Source organism: Bos indicus, chromosome 13 (genome assembly GCF_029378745.1).
Source record: "Bos indicus isolate NIAB-ARS_2022 breed Sahiwal x Tharparkar chromosome 13, NIAB-ARS_B.indTharparkar_mat_pri_1.0, whole genome shotgun sequence".
Taxonomy (NCBI): domain Eukaryota; kingdom Metazoa; phylum Chordata; class Mammalia; order Artiodactyla; family Bovidae; genus Bos; species Bos indicus.
In genome coordinates this window covers 21,750,234-21,770,435 of record NC_091772.1, presented here as the reverse complement: position 1 = coordinate 21,770,435, position 20,202 = coordinate 21,750,234, and the positions used below count along the sequence as shown (strand labels likewise).

Sequence of the window (20,202 nt, the reverse complement as noted above, 5' to 3'; positions counted from 1 at the left end):
TCCAGGCAAGAATACTGGAATGGGTTGTCATTTCCTTCTCCAGTGGATCTTTCTGATCCACAGATCAAACTCAACTCTGCTACATTGGCAGGCGTATTCTTTACCACTGAGTCACCTGCGAAGCCTGTCCTTCGACTGTACTTCAATTTTAAAAAATAAAAAAGTAATTAAAATCCTAAGAAGGGGAACAATATAGCATTAGGATGGAAGGAAAAAAATGTTAAGCATATCTGCTATTAAAGATCATTGGAAGGGGTATTACAGATGCATTTATAGCTATTTTCATACAACGTTGTAACTGACTAATATCAGTGTTTAATGATTCCTTACTTAGAGCCTCCAGTGATGTTCATTTCTATCCTTTACAAAGACTCATGTAATTTCTACAAAAGCTTAGTTGAAAGCGCAAGACATTCATCCTGTGATAAAGAAGTAATGATAACCACTCTAATGATATTATGTGAGCCAGGTTACAGTTCTGGAAGTAACTCCAACATTCACAATGTTTTTAAAATGAAAGAAAGAAATAAAAAAATCAAGATGTCTAAGACAGACCGATTAGAACCTATAAAAATGACTTTTATTGCATAATCAGTGGTATTAAACCCAGGGGTTGAGAACCTGGTTTGTGAATTATTTACATCATTCTAAATCACTTTTTTTCCTGCCTCTTCTCATTTGGATAACTCACTAGTGTTTGCTTAAGAAAGGAGGGTTGAGTATGGGAAACAAATGAACCCCTCCAATATATACAAGAAGGAAGCAATGGGAAAAAGATAAATGAGGTGAAGTGAAAGTTGCTCAGTCATGTCTGACTTTGTGATCCCATGACTGTAGTCTGCCAGGCTCCTCTGTCCATGGAATTCTCCAGGCAAGAATATTGGAGTGGGTAGCCGTTCGCTTCTCCAGGGGATCTTCCCAACCCAGGAATTGAACCAGGGTATCCTTGAACCAGAATTGAACTGGTGGATTCTTTACCAGTTGAGCTACCAGGGAAGCCCAATGGGAAAAAAGATAAATACCTCCAATAAATTTTGGCATTTTTGGCTAAATACCAATTTTTGGCTAAAACTAATGATTATCTTTTTAAAAATAGTGCTTTTAACACAATGCTGATGAAGGCACCTTGGGAGGCAGCAAATGTGCTTTTAATTCCTGGTTGCATTACACAGAGAAGTTAAGGAATTGACCAAAAGTCACAAAGTTAGTAAATTAAAAGCTAGAATTTTTGCAAGGTCTGTCTGCTTTGCACTGATCTCTTTCTACTTACTGCACTTAGCTGGTTCCTGCTTCCATTACTGTCAAACACTAAGGTCTCAGGCAAATCACTTCCCATCTCTTATTATTCACATTCTCATCTATAAAGTGAGAAAATGGACAAACACTGGTTCTCTACTTACTATGAGCCTATAAGCTCCAATTAGCCTTATAACTGTTACATATGTACCAATGATTTTTTAAAAGGGCAATATTTTTATTTATTTTTAAAAATTAAAAAAAAATATTTTGTCTGCATCAGATCTTAGTTATGGCAAGTGGGATCTAGTTCCCTGATCAGAGGTCAAACCTGGGCCCCTTGCATTGGGAGCTCAGAGTCTTAGCCACTGGCCAACAGGGAAGTCCTGAAAGGGCAATATTTTAAATCAACATTAATTTTATGCATTTAAAACTTACAGTGAAAGATTCAACTAAAATATTCCGATAAGATTTGCATTAAAAATGTCCAAATGCATCAAGTCTTATAACACCAATGTTGCAATTTCAAGAGTTACTTATAGTTCCAAGCACACAAAAGTTTATTCAGGGAAATGAAGTTTTAATTTCTCTTCAGGTGAGACATGTAATGCAAGAGTTGGGACCACTGCATTTGATTTTTCCTTAAATTTCCTGTTGTCTCTAACTTTCTATCATTTTATGATTCTGTTATTGACATTCCACTTGGATTATTTTAGATGAGACTACTTATGAATCCACCTGTCACTGCAGGAGACAGGAGATGTAGCTTTGATCCCTGGACCAGGAAGCTCCCCTAGTAAGAAATGGAACTTGAAGTGGTCCATTTTCAGGATGAGGTAGCTGGCCTTGTGTGGAAAATTATCAACCAATGGTTTTCCACTCAGAGTCAGCCATTTTTTCTTGGAAAATTATTGGCAAGTTAGTGTTGTCTAACAGCTTATACCTGGAGGGTCCCTAAGCTAACAGGATGTTTGGGAAGGGATAAACTAAAGTCCTTGTTGAGAAATGTGGACTTCGTATGGGAAGGGAGTAGAAAGAATACCCTATGAGACCTAGACGATGACATCTGGGAAGATTTTAACCCCATAGTACGTAGCCAGTGAGGAACTGGGGAGGGATCTGTGTGGTAGGGAATAAAAGAGCTTGCTGTAACTTCAGGGGTGTACTTGTCCATGAGATACCTCATCCTGCAAGACCATCATTCAAAGTATCACTTCTGCTGTGCTTTGGGCCTCGGATTCCATTCCTTGGTTTGAAGCTGGTGAGCATATTTCTCACACCTGGAGAAGGAAATGGCAACCCACTCCAGTATTCTTGTCTGGGAAATTCCATGGACAGAGGAGTCTGGCAGACTACAGACCATGGGGTCTCAAAGAGTTGTACACGACTGAGCACATATGCACGCATTTATTCAGCAAGTATTTACTAAGCATTGTGCTTGTCCTGGGGATAAAAACAATGAATGAGACAGATGTTCTATCCCCTGGGGCTACCATATATTTATTAAAGTTCACTAAGAAGCAAAATAAAATAATACAGTGAGGGAAGTCATTCTGATTTTGTTTTAAAGACAGTCCCCTGAAAGATCTGATCAGTTAATTCCACCTATTAACCAGAGTTAATAGAAAATAATTTCAAATCTCATAACCTCTGGTTATTCTTCCACTGAAATACCATAAATCATTTCATTTAAAAAACAGATATATACTGTTTCCCAATTACACTAAATATATTCTCCTAAATAGCTTTTACAGTTGGTAAATAAAAATTTAAATCCAAAACCATGATAATTACTTAGTTTTTAAAAAATATATTCTACTTTTCCTCTTCTGTACTCCTGAAATTTTTATATCTTCTTGTATTTTGATGTTGTTATTTAGTTGTGTTCAACTCTTTGCCACCCCATGAACTGCAGCACACCAGGCTTCCCTGTCCTTCACTATCTCCTGGAGTGTGCTCAAACTCATGTGCATTGAGTTGATGATGCCATCCAATCATCTCATTCTCTGTTGCCCCCTTCTCCTCCTGTCCTCAGTCTTTCCCAGCATCAGGGTCTCTTCTAATGAGTTGGCTCTTCACATCAGGTAGCCAAAGTATTGGAGCTTCAGCTTCAGCTTCATTCCTTTCAATGAATATTCAGGACTGATTTCCTTTAGGATTGACTGGTTTGATCTCCTTCCTGTACAAGGGACTCTCAACAAGTCTTCTCCAGCACCACAATTCAAAAGCATCATTTCTTGGGCACTCAACCTTCTTTATGGTCCAACTCTCACATCTGTACATGACGACTGGAAAAACCATAGCTTTGTCTATGACTTTCTGTTATTATAGCTTTCTCCCCAATAATTTCATTTCTTTTACATTTGGATTTGTTGCTATCAATATATTTATCAGTTTGGTTTTCTTTTGACTTTGCTCAACATGTTCAGTGGTTTTTAGTTCATATGGCCTATTTTTTATATATCTCTCTTTCTAAACAAATTCTAATCCAATTATGTTGTTTGTTAAGACATACCCATTAAGACATACCCAGTCCAATATTTCTCCTAATATTTCATTATCCTAATGAATTTATTGGGCTTCCCTGGTAGGTCAGTGGTAACGAATTGAACATGATTTAGTGGCTAAACAACAACAGGAATGAATTTATTATGTGTCTTTCCATCCAAAGCATTGTTGTTTTTGTTCAGTCGCTCAGTTGTGTCCAACTCTTTGCGACCCCCATGGACTGCAGCATGCCAGGCTTCCCTGTCCTTCGCCATCTCCTGGAGCTTGCTCAAACTCATGTTCATTGAGTCAGTGATGCCATCCAACCATCTCATCCTCTGTCATCCTCTTTTCCTTCTGCCTTCAATCTTTCTCAGCATCAGGGTCTTTTCCAATGAGTCCGCTCTTCACAGCAGGGAGCCAAAATATCGAAACTTCAGCTTCAGCAACAGTTCTTTCAATGAATATTCAGGGTTGATTTCCTTTAGGATGGACTGGTTTGATCTCCTTATAGTCCAAGGGACTCTCAAGAGTCTTCTCCAACACCACAGTTCAAAAGCATAATTCACGATAAATTATTTAGTTTAGTTGTTTTATAATGCTGTCCTAAAAATCACACTATTTTGAATTGGTGGAAAAATAATCTATAGTTTAATTTATTATGATTTCAACCCAATTATCATTGCTAAATTAAAGTTTATAGTCTCTGTCTCTATAAATAGACTTAAGTATTTATTTTAACCAAAGTCAGACACTAAAGTCAAAAAGAAGAAATTATTTAACAAAAGTCAGATACTAAAGTCAAAAAGAAGAAATTATTCAACCGTTGGTATTATAAGTAGAGCAACCTTCTTTTAAAGAGCTAACAGAAAGAAAGACTTGGAATACTTAAAACATATATCGTGTTCTTAAAGCAACATAATTCAGGTTTAAAGACACCCAAGTAGACTGTAGTTCTGTGGGTTTTTATTTATTTATTCACTTGATTCTTTCATCTTTTAAGGATCTCCCTGTGGAATTTCATACACAAGTGTAAATTATATGTGTGTGTGCGCTTGGTCCTTCAGTTGTGTCCGACTCTTTGTGACCCCAGAGCCCGTCAAGTTCCTCTGTCCATGGAATTTTCTCCATTTCCTCCTCCAGGTGATCTTCCCAACCCAGGGATCAAACTCACACCTCTTGCTTCTCCTGCACTGGCAGACAGATTCTTTACCAATGTACAACCCGAGAAGCCCCATAAAAAATATATATACATATAAATATGTATGATAAAAATATAATATGAATATATATAAAATTTATTTCATGGCTTTATGCACCATTAAAAATAATGAGTTATGGTATGGTAATTAAGGGGCTTCCCTGGTGGCTCAGATGATAAAGAATCTGCCTGCAATGTGGGAGACCTGGGTTTGATCCCTGGGTTGGGAAGATGCCCTGGAAGAGGGCATGGCAACCCACTCCAGTATTCTTGCCTGGAGAATCCCCATGGCTAGAGGAGCCTGGTGGGCTACAGTCCCTGGGGTCACAAAGAGTTTGACATGACTGAGTGACTAAGCACAGCACATGGTAATTAAGAAGCAATTAGAGCAGAGAATTCAGTGAGATATTAAATATTTTATTCACTATTTTTAATAATTCTTCCTGATGAAGAAAATATTTTATTAATTTAAAAACACTATAGTCTTGCCTGGAGAATTTCATGGACAGGGAATCCTGGTGAGCTACAGTCCATAGTGTTGCAAGGAGTTTGACATGACTGATGCAACTTAGCATATACATATACACACACACACACACATATACATGTTATCCAGAAAAGTAAATGAAAGATTATAAAGAGATCTTATTTTGGTAACTGCATAAATAAAAGAATCACCATAAACTTAAACTGATGTCTCAGAAACATTCAGTGATGGACATGAATAAAATTCCAGCATTTTAGACAGATACACAAAAAGTGTCTTTTTAAAAAATGCAAATGATTTTCACCTTTTTTCACATGGCTATATTTCTGGAAAGTTGCCATCTAATAAAACAACTTCTTTAAGGAGAGTGTCAAACCATTTAAGCTGGATTTTGCCTCATCTTTTCTTCACAGTAGTTCATCAAAAGTGAATGCCCCCTTTTGCCTCCTCTAAGAAATAAAAATAAATATTTTCTTTCAAGAACCTACTTTTTCCTGGAGTTTACTAAAGAATGCCTTAAGGGCAACACTCAGTTATGAAAAAAAAAGAAATGTGACTTCAAGATAAAAAAAGATCCATGGGTCTATGAAATGAATTCTCTATTTACTACACAGGTTAGTCAATGAATCATGTCTTCTTGTCTTCCAAGTGCTATTCACTAGGCAGCTGTAAAGCAAGATGCCAAACTTTTAGTAAACACTTTTTTTCTCCCCAGCAGCAGCCTCTTGAATCCTTGCCTAGCTCCTTTCCTCTGGTTTCTTTCCTGGCAGCACTCCTGATTGCCAGGAAAAGTTAAGGGCCACAGCTGCCTGTCTTTCTTTCATCTCACTCTCCATGGGTCCTTGTTATTCACAAATATTTCTTGGGGTGAGGAATTCCTTGAATGACAAACTGCTCAGGAGCCTGTGGTTATGTGGGTGCTATAGCAGCACAGCCCACAGGCCAGATTAGTCCCGAGTTCAAGTCTTGGCTCTGAAACTGGCTGTCACATGCCCCAAGTGAACTGTTTCACCATGCTGTGTTTCTGTCTCTGCACTGGAGTTGCCTCCAAAAATGGTGGAGGGGAGAAAGGACACTGGCCACTTAGCTTTCAGGAACAGTGTGCATGTGCGTGCTCAGTAGTGTCTGACTCCTTGTGACCCCAGGGACTGCAGCCTGCCATGCTCCTCTATCCATGGAACTTTCCAGGCAAGAATACTGGAGTAGGTTAAAGTATTTAGGAATAGAGGGGCATTTTCAATAGTGATATATGATAGTATTTAACAGTGGGCAAACATTTATGTCTATAACCCATATTCATTCTGTATTATAAAACCACAGAATCTATGCCTAGAAATGTTCAGCAAACATTAAATTTCATGTAGAACCCAAGGCATTTTAATTCTTCCAAAGAAATAGCAGCTTCATGAAAATCTATTAAAAATTAAGGAACATGTGCTTATTTGAATATTTGTTCTTTGCTATTTTATTTCAATATAATGAACCCGATTTCCAAAAAGGACTTTTAAGCATGTTATTCATTCATGTATAATGAGATAGGTTTTAGTCAAACTCAAGTATCTGTTTGAAAATTACTGAGAGAAGCCAGATAGGTCAATGCAAATGAAAGCCATCTAGAAAAAATCAAAAGAAAATGCTCAGTTTAAGACCTGAAGAGGATGACAGAGAAATATAGAAGATAAGTTTATGAAAAATAGACTATTCTGCCAAATGAGTAAAGAGTGACTGTCTCAGGAGAATGGAACTCTTAGCCCCGATCCTCTAAGACACGAGGTGTAAATAGTCAGCTCAATTATTATTTAATTACACAATATATGAAGTCATGATTTGGTTTACCATCAAGACTTCCTCATTCTCAACTACTTTTCTCTTGATTTTAATCACTTGAGTCACATTCACTGAGCATTCCATGTAACAATGAATTTTTAGAATTTAATCCTTGTTTCATCCCATTTTCTTTCTATAAGAAAAAGTTTAAAAGCTAAAGTCCAGGTAACATATGAGGAAGAGTGTTTGCATCCACATAATACAAAGATAATAGCTACTGTCATTATTATCTTCACTAAAACAAGACAATAGCAAGGACAGCTACATAAAGCGGGGTACACCTTTGGGCAATGATTTTGGCAGTATTTGTTAAGTGCCTTTAAGATGTTTCTTTCTTTCATGAGATCACACTTCGGGGCATCTGTTCTAGGAACATAATGTATGTCCTTAGATACACATCTTCCTGGGCTTCTCTACTGGTGCTAATGGTAAAGAGCCTGCCTGTCAAGGCAGGAGACATAAGACACATGGGTTTGAACCCTAAATTGGGAAGATCCCCTGGAGGAGGGCATGTCAACCCATTTCAGTAATCTAACTTGGAGAATCCCATGGACAGAGGAGCCTGGTGGGCTACAGTCCATAGGGTTGCAAAGAGTCAGACATGACTAAGCAACTTAGCACGCATGCACACATCTTCCTACATGGCTACATACAGCGTGTGAAGCAAGCCCCTTTCCACAGAGAGACAGCATAGCCTAGAGGTTAAGGGCATGATTCTGGAGAGCCTGGGCTGAAACTCTGACTCCACCATGGACTAAATACATGATACTGAGCAAGCTGCTTAAATTCTGTGCCTTATGGTCCTCATCTATGACATGGAGACCATTTTAGTGCCTCACAGTTCTCTGTGAGGACTAAATGAGATAATAAATACAAGTCATTTTCACCAGTGAATTTAGTAAATGTTCACTGTTATCATTATCATGTTCATTATCATGTTCATGGGGCCAATTATAAGAGCAAACAATGGTAAGAACCCCAAATGCACCAGAATACAAGATGGGTGCATAAACTGTGGCCTATCCACTTAAGGGCCAAGTTATTAAATTGTCATATGGAGTGAAGTAAGTCAGGGAAACAGAAATATCATATGACATCCTTTATATGTGGAATCTACAAAGAAATGATACAAATGATCTGACTTAAAAAACAGAAAGAGACTCACAGACTTAGAAAACAAACTCATGGCTGCCAGTGGGGAAGGGATAGTTAAGGACTTTGGGAAGGTTATGTACACACTGCTATATTTAAAATGGATACCCAACAGAAAGCTATTGTATCAATGTTATGTGCCAGCCTGGATGGGAAGAGGGTTTGACGGAGAATGGATACATGTGCATGTATGGCTGAGTCCCTTCACTGTTCATCTGAAACTATCACAAAATTGTTACTTGTTTATATCCCAGTATACACTGTTTCTGGTATTAAAAAAATAAATTAAAATAAAATTAAAAAAAATTCATCACAGCATACACTTTTTTTTAGCATGGAAACCAATTTTTATAAGTGTTTAATGCAGTCTGGATTTCGTGGTGAAATACACAAGAAACATACTGGGTCACATTTTAACATCATGGACATTGGGATGTGTCTTAAAGTCAAGGGCATATCCCAGTTTAATGAGAAGTGTGTGATGCAGTTCACATTTGATTCAATCTGTGATAGGAAGAATAAGGGCCTCCCAATGATGTCCATGTCCTAACTGCAAAAACGGGTCAACCACCAGATAGGCGAAACAGACTTTGTAGATGTGATTAAACTAAGGCCCATGACCTGGGGGGGTTATCTGGGATCACAAGGGGCCTGACGAGAAGACGGTAGGGGTTGGAGTTAGTAATAGAAGATGTGATGACAGAAGCAGAGATGGAATGATGAGAAGAAGGGGCCAGGAGCCAAGAAATGCATGCAGCCTCTAACAATTGCAAATGGTAAGGAAATGATTCTTCCTAAAGCCTCTAGAAGGAGTCAGTTCCGCCAACACTTTGACTTTAGCCTAATGAGACTGAGTTTGGATTTCTGACCTTCAGAACTGTAAGAGACTGTGTGTTGTTTTAAGCTATCAGGTTCATGGTAATTTGTTACAGCAGCAATAGAAAACTAATGCACAGTTGAATTGGTTGAAATAAGGTTCTTTTTACTTCAAGGCATTGTAAATAATGTTAGGCCCTTGGTGTTTCTGAACTCTCTTCACAGCATATGGGACAATCAACTTAAAGCTGTTGAATGAATGTTGAATGGAATAGCATACAGCCATCAGAATGATGTTTCAAAAATAAAAAGTATAAATTTGCATGTCAGTTAAATCATAATTATACTAAGTAGGCAGACACCAAGTTATGCATGTAAAAATTACAGAAAAACACAGTTATAGTGATTAGTTCTGTACATTAGGACTCTAAATGACTTTACTTTTTGCTTTTATGTTTCCACAGATTTTTTTTTTAATAATGAAGAGGTACAACTTTCTTAATGGAAAAAAGCACATGAAATTCGCCTAAAAAGCAGACAGTAGTATAATATAGAAGATGAAAAGCAATTTAGACAATATTGATAAACACAATCTCTTCATGCACCAATAGCTCTAATTTAGTTAGTAATTCAAATCTTTGAATTCATAGGTCTGGCATGTCAGTAAAACTGGGCAGTCATCATGCATTTCTGTTTTGATTTTGCAGACATGGATCAGCTTTAATAATAGTACAATTATGATGATTATCTTAAAAAATCATCTGCTGACCAGCCACTGTGAGATGCATGAGGACGGCAGGGTGTCAAAGAGCCAGTGATGGAGGCAGAATTATTGGCAAATGACTCAATGGCAAGAAAAAAGGCAAAGAGAAGAGAAGCTGGGAACCTGAGGAATAGGTGTGGAAAGACGAGGATTCTTCCTAGAACTGTGGCTCTTTGACCTTGGGGAAGGCGATCCACCACTCGGCCTGTCTCTTCCTTTGTGTTATGAGAGTATAGGACACAGGGCACTAAAAGGCTTAAACACGTGAGGGTTACAGCAGCAGCTTGGTGTCTGGTCAGTCACTGAAGATTTACAGCTTGTCACCTGTCAGCCCTTGGAGCAATGCAGTCATAACCTTGGGAAATGACCTTTCTTCCATCAGAATTAAGATGGAAGCACATCAACAAGACTTAATATGAATTTTCCAACCAAACACAATGTCTCATCATTATACAATTATTACGACTTTGGCTTCCCTAGTGGCTCAGACGGTTAAGAATCTGCTTGCAATAAGGGAGACCTGGGTTTGATCCCTGGGTCAGGAAGATCCCCTGGAGAAGGCAATGGCTTTCCCACTCCAGTAAGTCATTAAATTATCACTTTAAATGAGAATGCCAGTTTTGGAAGACATTGTGTGTGAAAATTTAGTGGAAGTTTGAAATATCCTAGGATATTTATCTTTTTTCTAGAAAGTACTTATAGAATACCCTTATTTGAAAGAGATTTCAGTTATTTAATTGAAATCTCGAGGAAGTTAGAAGTCTTCAGGGTGGAATAAATCACCTATATATTTAATGCAAAACAGAAAGGTAAATACCAGAGAAATATATAGATGTATTACTATGGATAGAATTTCAGAGGAAAGAGAGAATATGTGCGGCTGTCCTGGCAGAGCGATGGTAAGGAAAGCTTACAGGGTACATGGTGTTGAAGGCTACTGGGATCCAGAATTCAAAGACTGAAGTGTAAGAGGGGACTTTCTCGGTGGAAGGAACAGAAGGAGCAACGTCTTGGTGGCATAGAGAATTTGGGGTGCGTGTGGAGAAGAACATGAAGTGAATTGGATGGTACTGAACTCCATGTTGAAGGCGGCTCAGATGGTAAAGAATCTGCCTGTGATGCAGGAGACCCGGGTTCAATCCCTGGGTCTGGAAGATCCCCTAGAGAACAGAATGGCAGCCCACTCCAGTATTCTTGCCTGGAGAGTTCTATGTACAGAGGAGCCTGGTGGGTTACAGTCCATGGGTGGCAAAGAGTCGGACACAACTGAGCAACTAACATGAATTCCAAGTTGAGGAGCTATGGGATTAAAAACCGAACTGACAGACAAGATGGAAACAGCCAAGGTCTTGAAGGAGGTCTGAGAAGACTGCACTTCACTCCACAGACAGCTGAGAGCCATAGGGGACTTCTGAACAATTCTTTAATTGATCTGCATTCACTTTCCACTGGTACAGAGGCCAAAGGTAAATCTGTAGTTTAAAGGTCATCACAATTTCTCACTTAACACGTGAATAAAATTCTAAGTGACTATCTGTATATCACCTGGTGAGCTGGAGAAGATTTAAACTTTTCAAGTTGGAAGCTCTGAGGGAGGTTTCCTTCACTGCTCTAGTATTTATGTTGTGTTGAAGAGCATTGGCTCCATGATGTTGGGATGGAAGCCATGCACACAGAGGGACCAGGAAGCCAGTTGTCTGAGAGATAGAAGGTGACTTGGTCACATGGACCTTATCCTGTGGCCCCCAGGCTTCCCAGTCTCAGGCCTCCTGGATACCAGGGCTTGGCTCTGGCCCTTTGTACACCAACGCTGTTCCTCCTACCTATTGCTCTTGGGCACTGGCATGTTGTACATGCAAACACAACACTCATTTGGCTTGGTGCTCTCACTGTGTTTGAATGAGTGTGTGTGCATGCATATGCATTTATATATATATTGATAAATGTATAAAAACACACACGTTCACACAAAATGGCAATGGCACATACCATTATCTTATTGTTATAACTGTTATTTTGTAGGGAAATCTATATTTTTCCTAAATGTTTTGTAAGCATTTTAAGAGCAGGCCCATCATAGTGTACTATGAACCCAGCTAATACTCAGTATTTATCGATTAGTTGATTTAAGCTAAGTCCCTCAGCCTGTGGCACATGGTACATTCCTTTTAGGATCAGAAGAACAGCTGGTTCACATACTTGCTGTAATGAGACAAAAAATATGGTTTCTATTTTCTTTTAGGTCTGGAAAAGGCAAGATGGCTTATTTCTTTAAAAGCTCCTGAGATAAGGTAACTGAACTCAGCACATGAAAGCCATCCATCAATACACGCGTGCGTGCGTGCGTGCGTGCGTATGTGAAACCAGCCAGCTCCCAAGTGCAAAGTGGAGAAAATGTGCTAAATATTAAATGCAGGTGGTGTTAGCAAATGGCTACAGTTCATCAGTTGGCAAGGTTTTCACGTACTCTACTTGACACTTACCTCGATAAAGAAGATGCTGGCTGCTGATGTCGGGTGGTGATACATATAGACTGTCACAAGGATGGCCGCGGCTATAATGAGGACCAGGATGAGAATCCCGACGATGAGACCGGCATGAAGGGCTCCTCCTTTCTTCTCGGCTGCACTGTCATCTGTAGAGGCTGGAAGAACAGCACCGCTGTCAGACATTCATGGGTGCACTCATAGATCTGCATTTTCACTCAGGGGGATATTCATATTCTTAATAAAGTACCAGTGAATTTTTTTTTTTTTTTTAACTTTCTGAACGACTTTTCTTTTCCGCAACACCAATTTTAGAAGTTAGGTGCTTGGCAAATGAAAAACCCATACTCTTAATGATTAAAAGCACATTTATAACTGTGTTTTAATTTATGGTTCAATAGTCTTTATTCTGTTAAATAAGGCAAAATTAATAGCCTTTATTCTAAAAGTACTGGGGAAAATCTAAAACTCTAATTAACTGTGTAATAAATTTAACTTTGATCTTTCTCATTAAACCACTGGCACTGTTACCTATGGAAAAATTGATTACTTTTTGAAATCTCCTCTCTCATTTTCTTTTGGAAAATGTGAACTGAAGAGTACCAAACATCTTTTGGTGGGCTACACAGGCATTTTGAGAAAGTCTGTGCATGAGTTCAAAGGATTATTTTCAAACTCTGTTTTAAACTGAAATGCTCTATAAAAGTGTAACAGATGGATGCTAAATGACCCACAAATAGTTTATCACTATCTAAAGGGAACACACAGCATATGAAAATATTCTACTATGCCACAGACTAATATCATTTTCTGTAATTTTTACTAAGATGCTCTCCATTGTAATATCCATTTCAGAGAGTAAGGAAAAAGGAGAAATTAAATTTTGAAAGCAATAATTAGCCAAGCCAAGCCAAGCAACCAAATAAAGCCAATCTCTAAAGTCTTCTCTTGTTCTAAGATTCTATAATATTTGATGTCTACTCAGGCATTTAGAGGAGATATTCTTAAATTATGTGCACCAGGAAATTGTACCTTATTACATAATATGATGGGTATTTTTGAATCATTAGACAATTCTTTAAGACTCATAGAAGTTCTAGAACAGTGATTCCTAATCCTTTCATTAGCAATTTACATCTTTGTTATTTCCAACTTTTGCATCTATGTTTTAAACATTTTTTGGTCTATTAAACCTCAATTAATAAGCACTGATTTATTTCTTTTATCATAATTTTATTAGTAGAAAAAAACCAGACATGACTATCTATCAGAATGTGTGGTAAATACAAGACAACAAAATTCCAAATAGAGAAAAGAAATATGAACTCCCAATTCTTCCCATCCATGCTTTCAAGTTTTGTTGCTATTATTTGTTTATTCTTTGCATGAGACCCATAGTTCGTATTCAGTAATTCTTCTCCATGTCTAATGGGCTTCTCTGTTGGCTCAGATGGTAAAGAATCTACCTGCCATGTGGGAGACCTGGGTTCGATCCCTGGGTTGGGAAGATCCCCAGGAGGGCATGGCAACCCACCCCAGTATTCTTGCCTGGAGAATCCCCATGGAGAGAGGAGACTGGCGGGCCACAGTCCACAGGGTCGCAAACAGTGGGACATGACTGAGCAACTAAGCACTGCACAGCACTCCACAGCTAATAAAGCTTAAATTCCTAAAGCTTTCCCTTAACATAACAGAAGTTCATTAGTCACGGAATGTATAATTTAGAGTAATCCATTATGTAAAAGTTCATTTTCAGAGGATTCTGGGAAGATGGTAGAGGAAGAAGTATCAGGAACATGTCTTCTCACATTGACAATAATTCAAATGGCAGAATCTGACAACTCTGGACTCTACTGAAGGCTTGTAACTTCCAGGAAGAAGGCTCACACTGCACGTTGTAGTTAATTCAAGCCAATTTCACCACTTAGGACAGTTGGCTGCTCAGCCATGGGGTGGGCAGCTACACACCTGCTCCTAATGTAGCCTGCTTAGTCTTTGGTTAGGCCCTCTCTCCATGTCAGTAACAGTAACTATGCCATAGGGTTGCTGTGAAAATCAAACATTTCATACATATTACATACATAAGAAAGCACCTAGCATACAATAAGTACTTAACTAATGTAGTTATTACATTATTATATTTTATATGAGGCAGATTGAGGCAAATTACACTGTCAGATTCAGGACACTGCATAAATTATGTTTTGCCCTTAATATTTGTTACTTTTAAGAGTCTGGCTTCATTCTTAAGTACTTGTATTACTGCATTTTGTACACTTGGCTTTTTTTTTTATTTTTAAAAGAGGGCGACAGATTCCTTTCATGGAAAAGTAGGATTAATTTAAAATGTTGCACACCGAGGAAACCAGAATTGAAAGAGATACGTGTACCCCAATGTTCATCGCAGCACTGTTTATAATAGCCAGCACATGGAAGCAACCTAGATGTCTATCAGCAGAAGAATGGATAAGAAAGCTGTGGTACATACACACAATGGAGTATTACTCAGCCATTAAAAAGAATACATTTGAATCAGTTCTAATGAGGTGGATGAAACTGGAGCCTATTATACAGGTGAAGTAAGCCAGAAAGAAAAACACCAATACAGTATACTAACGCATATATATGGAATTTAGAAATATGGTAACGATAACCCTATATGCGAGACAGCAAAAGAGACACAGATGTATAGAACAGTCTTTTGGACTCTGTGGGAGAGGGAGAGGGGGGATGATTTGGGAGAATGGCATTGAAACAGGTATAATATCATATAAGAAACGAATCACCAGTCCAGGTTTGATGCAGGATACAGGATGCTTGGGGCTGGTGCACTGGGATGACCCAGGGGGTTGGTATGGGGAGGGAGGAGGGTTCAGGATGGGGAGCATGTGTACACCCATGGCAGATTCATGTTGATATATGGCAAAACCAATACAATATTATAAAGTAATTAGCCTCCAATTAAAATAAATAAATTTAAATTAAAAAAAATAAAATGTTACTTTGGAGAATATGTGGCAAAAATATCTGCTAGAGTCACGAAAGGAAGTCTTGAATGTTTATTCAAATCTCATGTATAATTCCATCCAACTACCCCTCCTTCCATCCATTCATCCATCCATCTATCCATTTATCCATCCATCCTTCCATCCACCCATCCATCCCTCTTTATATCCATCCATCTCTTCTTCCATTCATGCATCCATGCATGCATGCATGCATTCATCCATCTTGCTCTCTTTTCATTCATGCATCCATCTATCCAAATAGCATCTGGTTCTATTTCTGGGATTAGTAATCTTTCAGAAGCATCATAAAGTCTAGTTTAATTTTGTGTGTGTGTGTATGTGAAGATGGGGAGGGGAAGGAAAAGACACCTGTGACTTGACCTTGGACTGTGATTTCTCAAATGGGCCAGAGACCCAGAGCCTGTTGAGAAGGCAGCAGGCAAGGGACAGTTATCTTAGGAAGGAAGAGGAGAGCTAGGGACATGTTTCACTCAAGAACTCAGCAGTTCTTGTCAATAAAACTATCTATGACTTGCAGGCCATATGTTGCCAATCTTTAGAATAAAAAATCATAATCATAACTGCATTTATTCCTTGAAATCCACTCACTCCTTTTATTTAGGCATAAATGCTTACACTCACAATGATTATTAATCTATATTTCTAATAATGGCTACTTATAATATCCTCCTTTACAAATTCTTCTTTGCAGTGCTGGTATGGATGTTAAGACACCATTTCATATCTAGTGAAACCTGTACAGAATGTAGTTTGTTACAAGCCAAGAAGCATTTTAAAACATCTTTGGATGATGATGATTTTAACAAAATAAACTATCTTCATGGATTTTCACAATATTACTAACCAGTAGACAGAAGAAATACTTAGGAACCCATGAATGTGCACATGACTTTAAGACGTGTCATAATTAGAACAAATCATTTAAGGAGAAATGTAGCAAATTTCAAAATATTACAGAGGTATCTTGGTGTCCCAAGCCCATGCTATTTCTAAATACTTCAGAAATAATCAAAATGAAGTGGCAAAAATTGTACTCATATTTCTGGAGAACTTACTCTTCTGCTCTCACTATTTAGCCAAGCTTTCTGCATCTCTATTCTAGCTGCTTTCTTTATTAACAGGTATTATGATGGCACATTAAGGAACATTAAATCTGGAGATAAAGTGAATACATCATTGATGTGCTTTGATTTCAAATTATTTCACTATTTGGTTTTCAGTTTGATACCACTTTTCAATTAAAGGGACTAGGGTTTACACACTTACGGGAAACTGCAAATAACACAGAGAACCCTCTGTGATAAAAATCATGATCACCTCAAACACAAGTTGAAATTTAAAAGGTTTAAGGAAGTGCTAGTAATTTCCATAATTGAAATTTAGTTCATTCACCTCGAGGGCAGACTGCTCAAATAAGTTGATTTCATTCCTCAGAAAAGACAATGAACAGAGATGTCATCTCTGACAATATTCATTCCTGAGGTACAGCTGATTATTCTTGGCAATCAGTAGAAAGAAGTAGGTCGAAGAAGACTCTGAACCTGTTTCAGGTACAAACTTCTAAAGTTCGTCAGAGTCTATATGAGTTGGGGGAATATTCAAAGAGGTCAGGAGGAATCTAGCCTGAAAACCAAGTTCTTATTCTAGTCTTAGAAATGTCTTATGCTCTTTCATTTACGCCCCAAAGTGAACAAAAGTTGAAGAATTACTCTTTCTCACACACATAGTATCACACAGAGGACAGCTCGAGTCTTTCATTGTTTACCTTTACCCTGTATATTTAAATACGATGAGTTAATGATAAGAGACAATAAGACCCCCCGAAGGGAGCCTCAGAGCCAAAAACAAAAGAGGAAATACATAAATATATTTGAAAAGGCTACCAAATCAAAGCCTTTTTTCTGCTCTCTTGTAGACATACTTTAAAACATAAATGAAGCACAGAAAATCAATAGTATCAAAGATAATACACTCCCATCTAATCCACAGAGTGACCTATCAGTTCTTATGAGTTTCTAACTTTTAGTACTTTATAAAACACAGATCAATATTTAGACACAGAGAGGACTTTGAGAACTGTCAAATCAATCAAGGCATTATACTATCTTTTGGTAAGTTTTATAGCTACCATGATAGCAAAGATGACAGATTTTTAAAAGGCTGCACATTCTGAAAATATCCAGGACCTCATGTAAATGTGTTTAATTTTCTGCACTCCAAGAAAAGTTCATAAAGTATTGATAAAAGATAAGATGAAAAAAAGTAGAAGAAAGACGATAGGAGGAAAGAAGGGAAAAAAAATTGACCTTTTGTTTCTTCAAGGTGTAGCATTTAATTTTAGACCACTATGTCTCCTAGGTCTTTCTACGTCTGTTATTTTTTTTTCAGTATTTATATGTATGTAGTATTATTAATGATATTTAGAAGTACAATTCTTGAATACATTAGAAGTTTTAATACACTGCTGAAATGATCATACCCACTTTTAAATCTTATCAGTAACTAAAGTCCAGCAATAAAGTAAAACTAAAGTAGAAACATTCCTTGTCTGAAATTTTATTCACTTTAAAGAGTTAGTTCTAAATCTAACTATTCTCTTGGCTTTTAAAAAAACCTATAAATTCCACAATATAATGTCTTTTGGGGGACCAAGAGGCTTTGGGAAAAGTCTTGCATGAATTTGTTCAAAAATCCATAAATCTTATACAGATGATGTCAAGTGTTCTTTTTTAACACTTCAGAATGAAATTGAACTACAAAATGCTTAAAATGTTAGTGTTGCATTTTTGGATTGAAAACACACGAGTTTCCCTGTGGAATATTATTGAACCCATTTATGAGCTACCAAATATAACAGCAGAAAATCAAGTAAAAGTAAAAATTTTCACTAAACTGACTTTTCCTTTGGAAGTTTCCCTTGCAACTGATCTCATTTCGTAGCTCACATAATTTCCTTCATGTCTCTTTTATTTTTATTTATTTATTTTTTTAAATTTTCTACAAACATGATCATGACCTTGACTTCATTTAGAGTTTCTCTGGGTATTTTACATACCTTCTTATTTCTCATAATTCTCTTTGTTCTTTCATTTTCTTAATCATGGTGTCCCTATTTTTTCTTTTGGATGCTTACCAATCTGTCAATATTATTTGGGTATTAGGGTTCCTTGAAACTATTATACAAGCCATACTTAATCCACAATACGAATCACTGTGACCCTACATTCATTTATAATTCACATGATGACATCTCCTTAGGAGGGATTTGAGTAAGTACTGTGAAAAGATATTAAAATGGTGCACAAAACACAGCTAAGTGCATTATGTGTGGTGAGAATAATATTCTGGCAGGGGCAGCTGGCCCAGCTTCTCGTCTGCAGCCTGTGCTACTACAGAGCAGCTGTGAAATTTCATTCAGGGAAACATATAAAATGTTCTGGCTTAAAAGAGCTTAGGGTATGACAATCCTTTTTAAACAATAATCCGCTACCTTTTATCTCAGGAAAATAAGGCTAAATAAAATTTCCGTGAAATCATATTAAAAGAAATGCTTGATTCCATCAAAATGAGGGACTTTGGAGAGTAGTCACCACCCAGTCTGCTACTAGCTTTGTTATGTGATTAGTGCTTTTGTGCATGTGTGTGTGTGAGCATCAGAAACAGGGGATTCACCATATCTATGGCTACTGCAACACCAAAAGCAAATCCTTGTAATGATCCATTCTGGTTTTCATTTCTTATTTGTATGTGCTATGTTTTGTAATAATTGACCTGTGTCTCTAATATTTTCAGCAACCAAGATCTTTATAAGATCTAACTTTTAAAGTTTTCCTAACGTCAGCTTTCTATATCAAGTTGCCTTGCTTCTTCAGGGTTCAGGATGGGGAGCACATGTATACCTGTGATGGATTCATTTTGATATTTGGCAAAACTAATACAATTATGTAAAGTTTAAAAATAAAATTTAAAAAAAAGTATATTTAAAAATTGTTTTCTAAAAATCTCTACTTTTATAAAATAACTCACAGAAATCTTAGTACTTAAGTTTCCCATCTAAATAGTAAACATATTAAATATATATGACAAATATATTCACAATTACAATGGAATACCAAAGAAGAGGTTGACAATGTACTTTCAAGATCTGGGGGTACAGAAGAGAGTGACTCTTTATGCCATTTAATCCTGTCCATTTGAATTAAGTCCCTTATAGTAAAACAGTTCATTTATATACAAACATATGAATGAATATACAAATGCAATAAATGTTCACTTCCCTATCAAATCCATCATGTTTTCTGATCATAGAGAAGGAACCTTTTCACCTTGCTCCCGTCTGTGTGGAAAGATAGATGTGTGTCCAAACCACTTAGCTAATGTGAACCCTTGCTATTGCCATTTCTTTTAATCATGGCTGTCTTACCAAGTCAATATGAGGATTTCTTGAAATTATTCATGGAAATGGGAAGCTTAAGTGCATGCTGGATAAAGCAAGGATGTCTTAGTGAATAGCTTTTCCAGTGGAAAGATCAAGATCAATCTCCATGTACCTTCACTGTTGACCCCTTTGAAGGAAAACAAACCACCAAGCTCCGTAAGAGTTAACCTGTCTCTCCCCAGACTCCAGCAGTAACTGGGACATGGCCATGCCACATAGAATCTGCACACAGTATCTGAAAAACAAAAGCCCAGCTGCTGTGGTTTGGTAGGCTGTCTAA

At 37.5% G+C, this 20,202-nt stretch overlaps 1 protein-coding gene across 3 annotated transcripts in view; it reads right to left on the bottom strand.

Moving 5' to 3' along the window:
• Nucleotides 1-20,202, bottom strand: part of PLXDC2 (plexin domain containing 2) — a 425,380-nt gene that overhangs the window by 26,488 nt on the left and 378,690 nt on the right. For all 3 annotated transcript variants that reach the window (XM_019973017.2, XM_019973018.2, XM_070800805.1), the window contains exon 13: nucleotides 12,453-12,613. In XM_019973017.2, coding sequence (XP_019828576.1) covers nucleotides 12,453-12,613 — 161 coding nt within the window. The remainder of the gene's footprint in view (nucleotides 1-12,452; nucleotides 12,614-20,202) is intronic.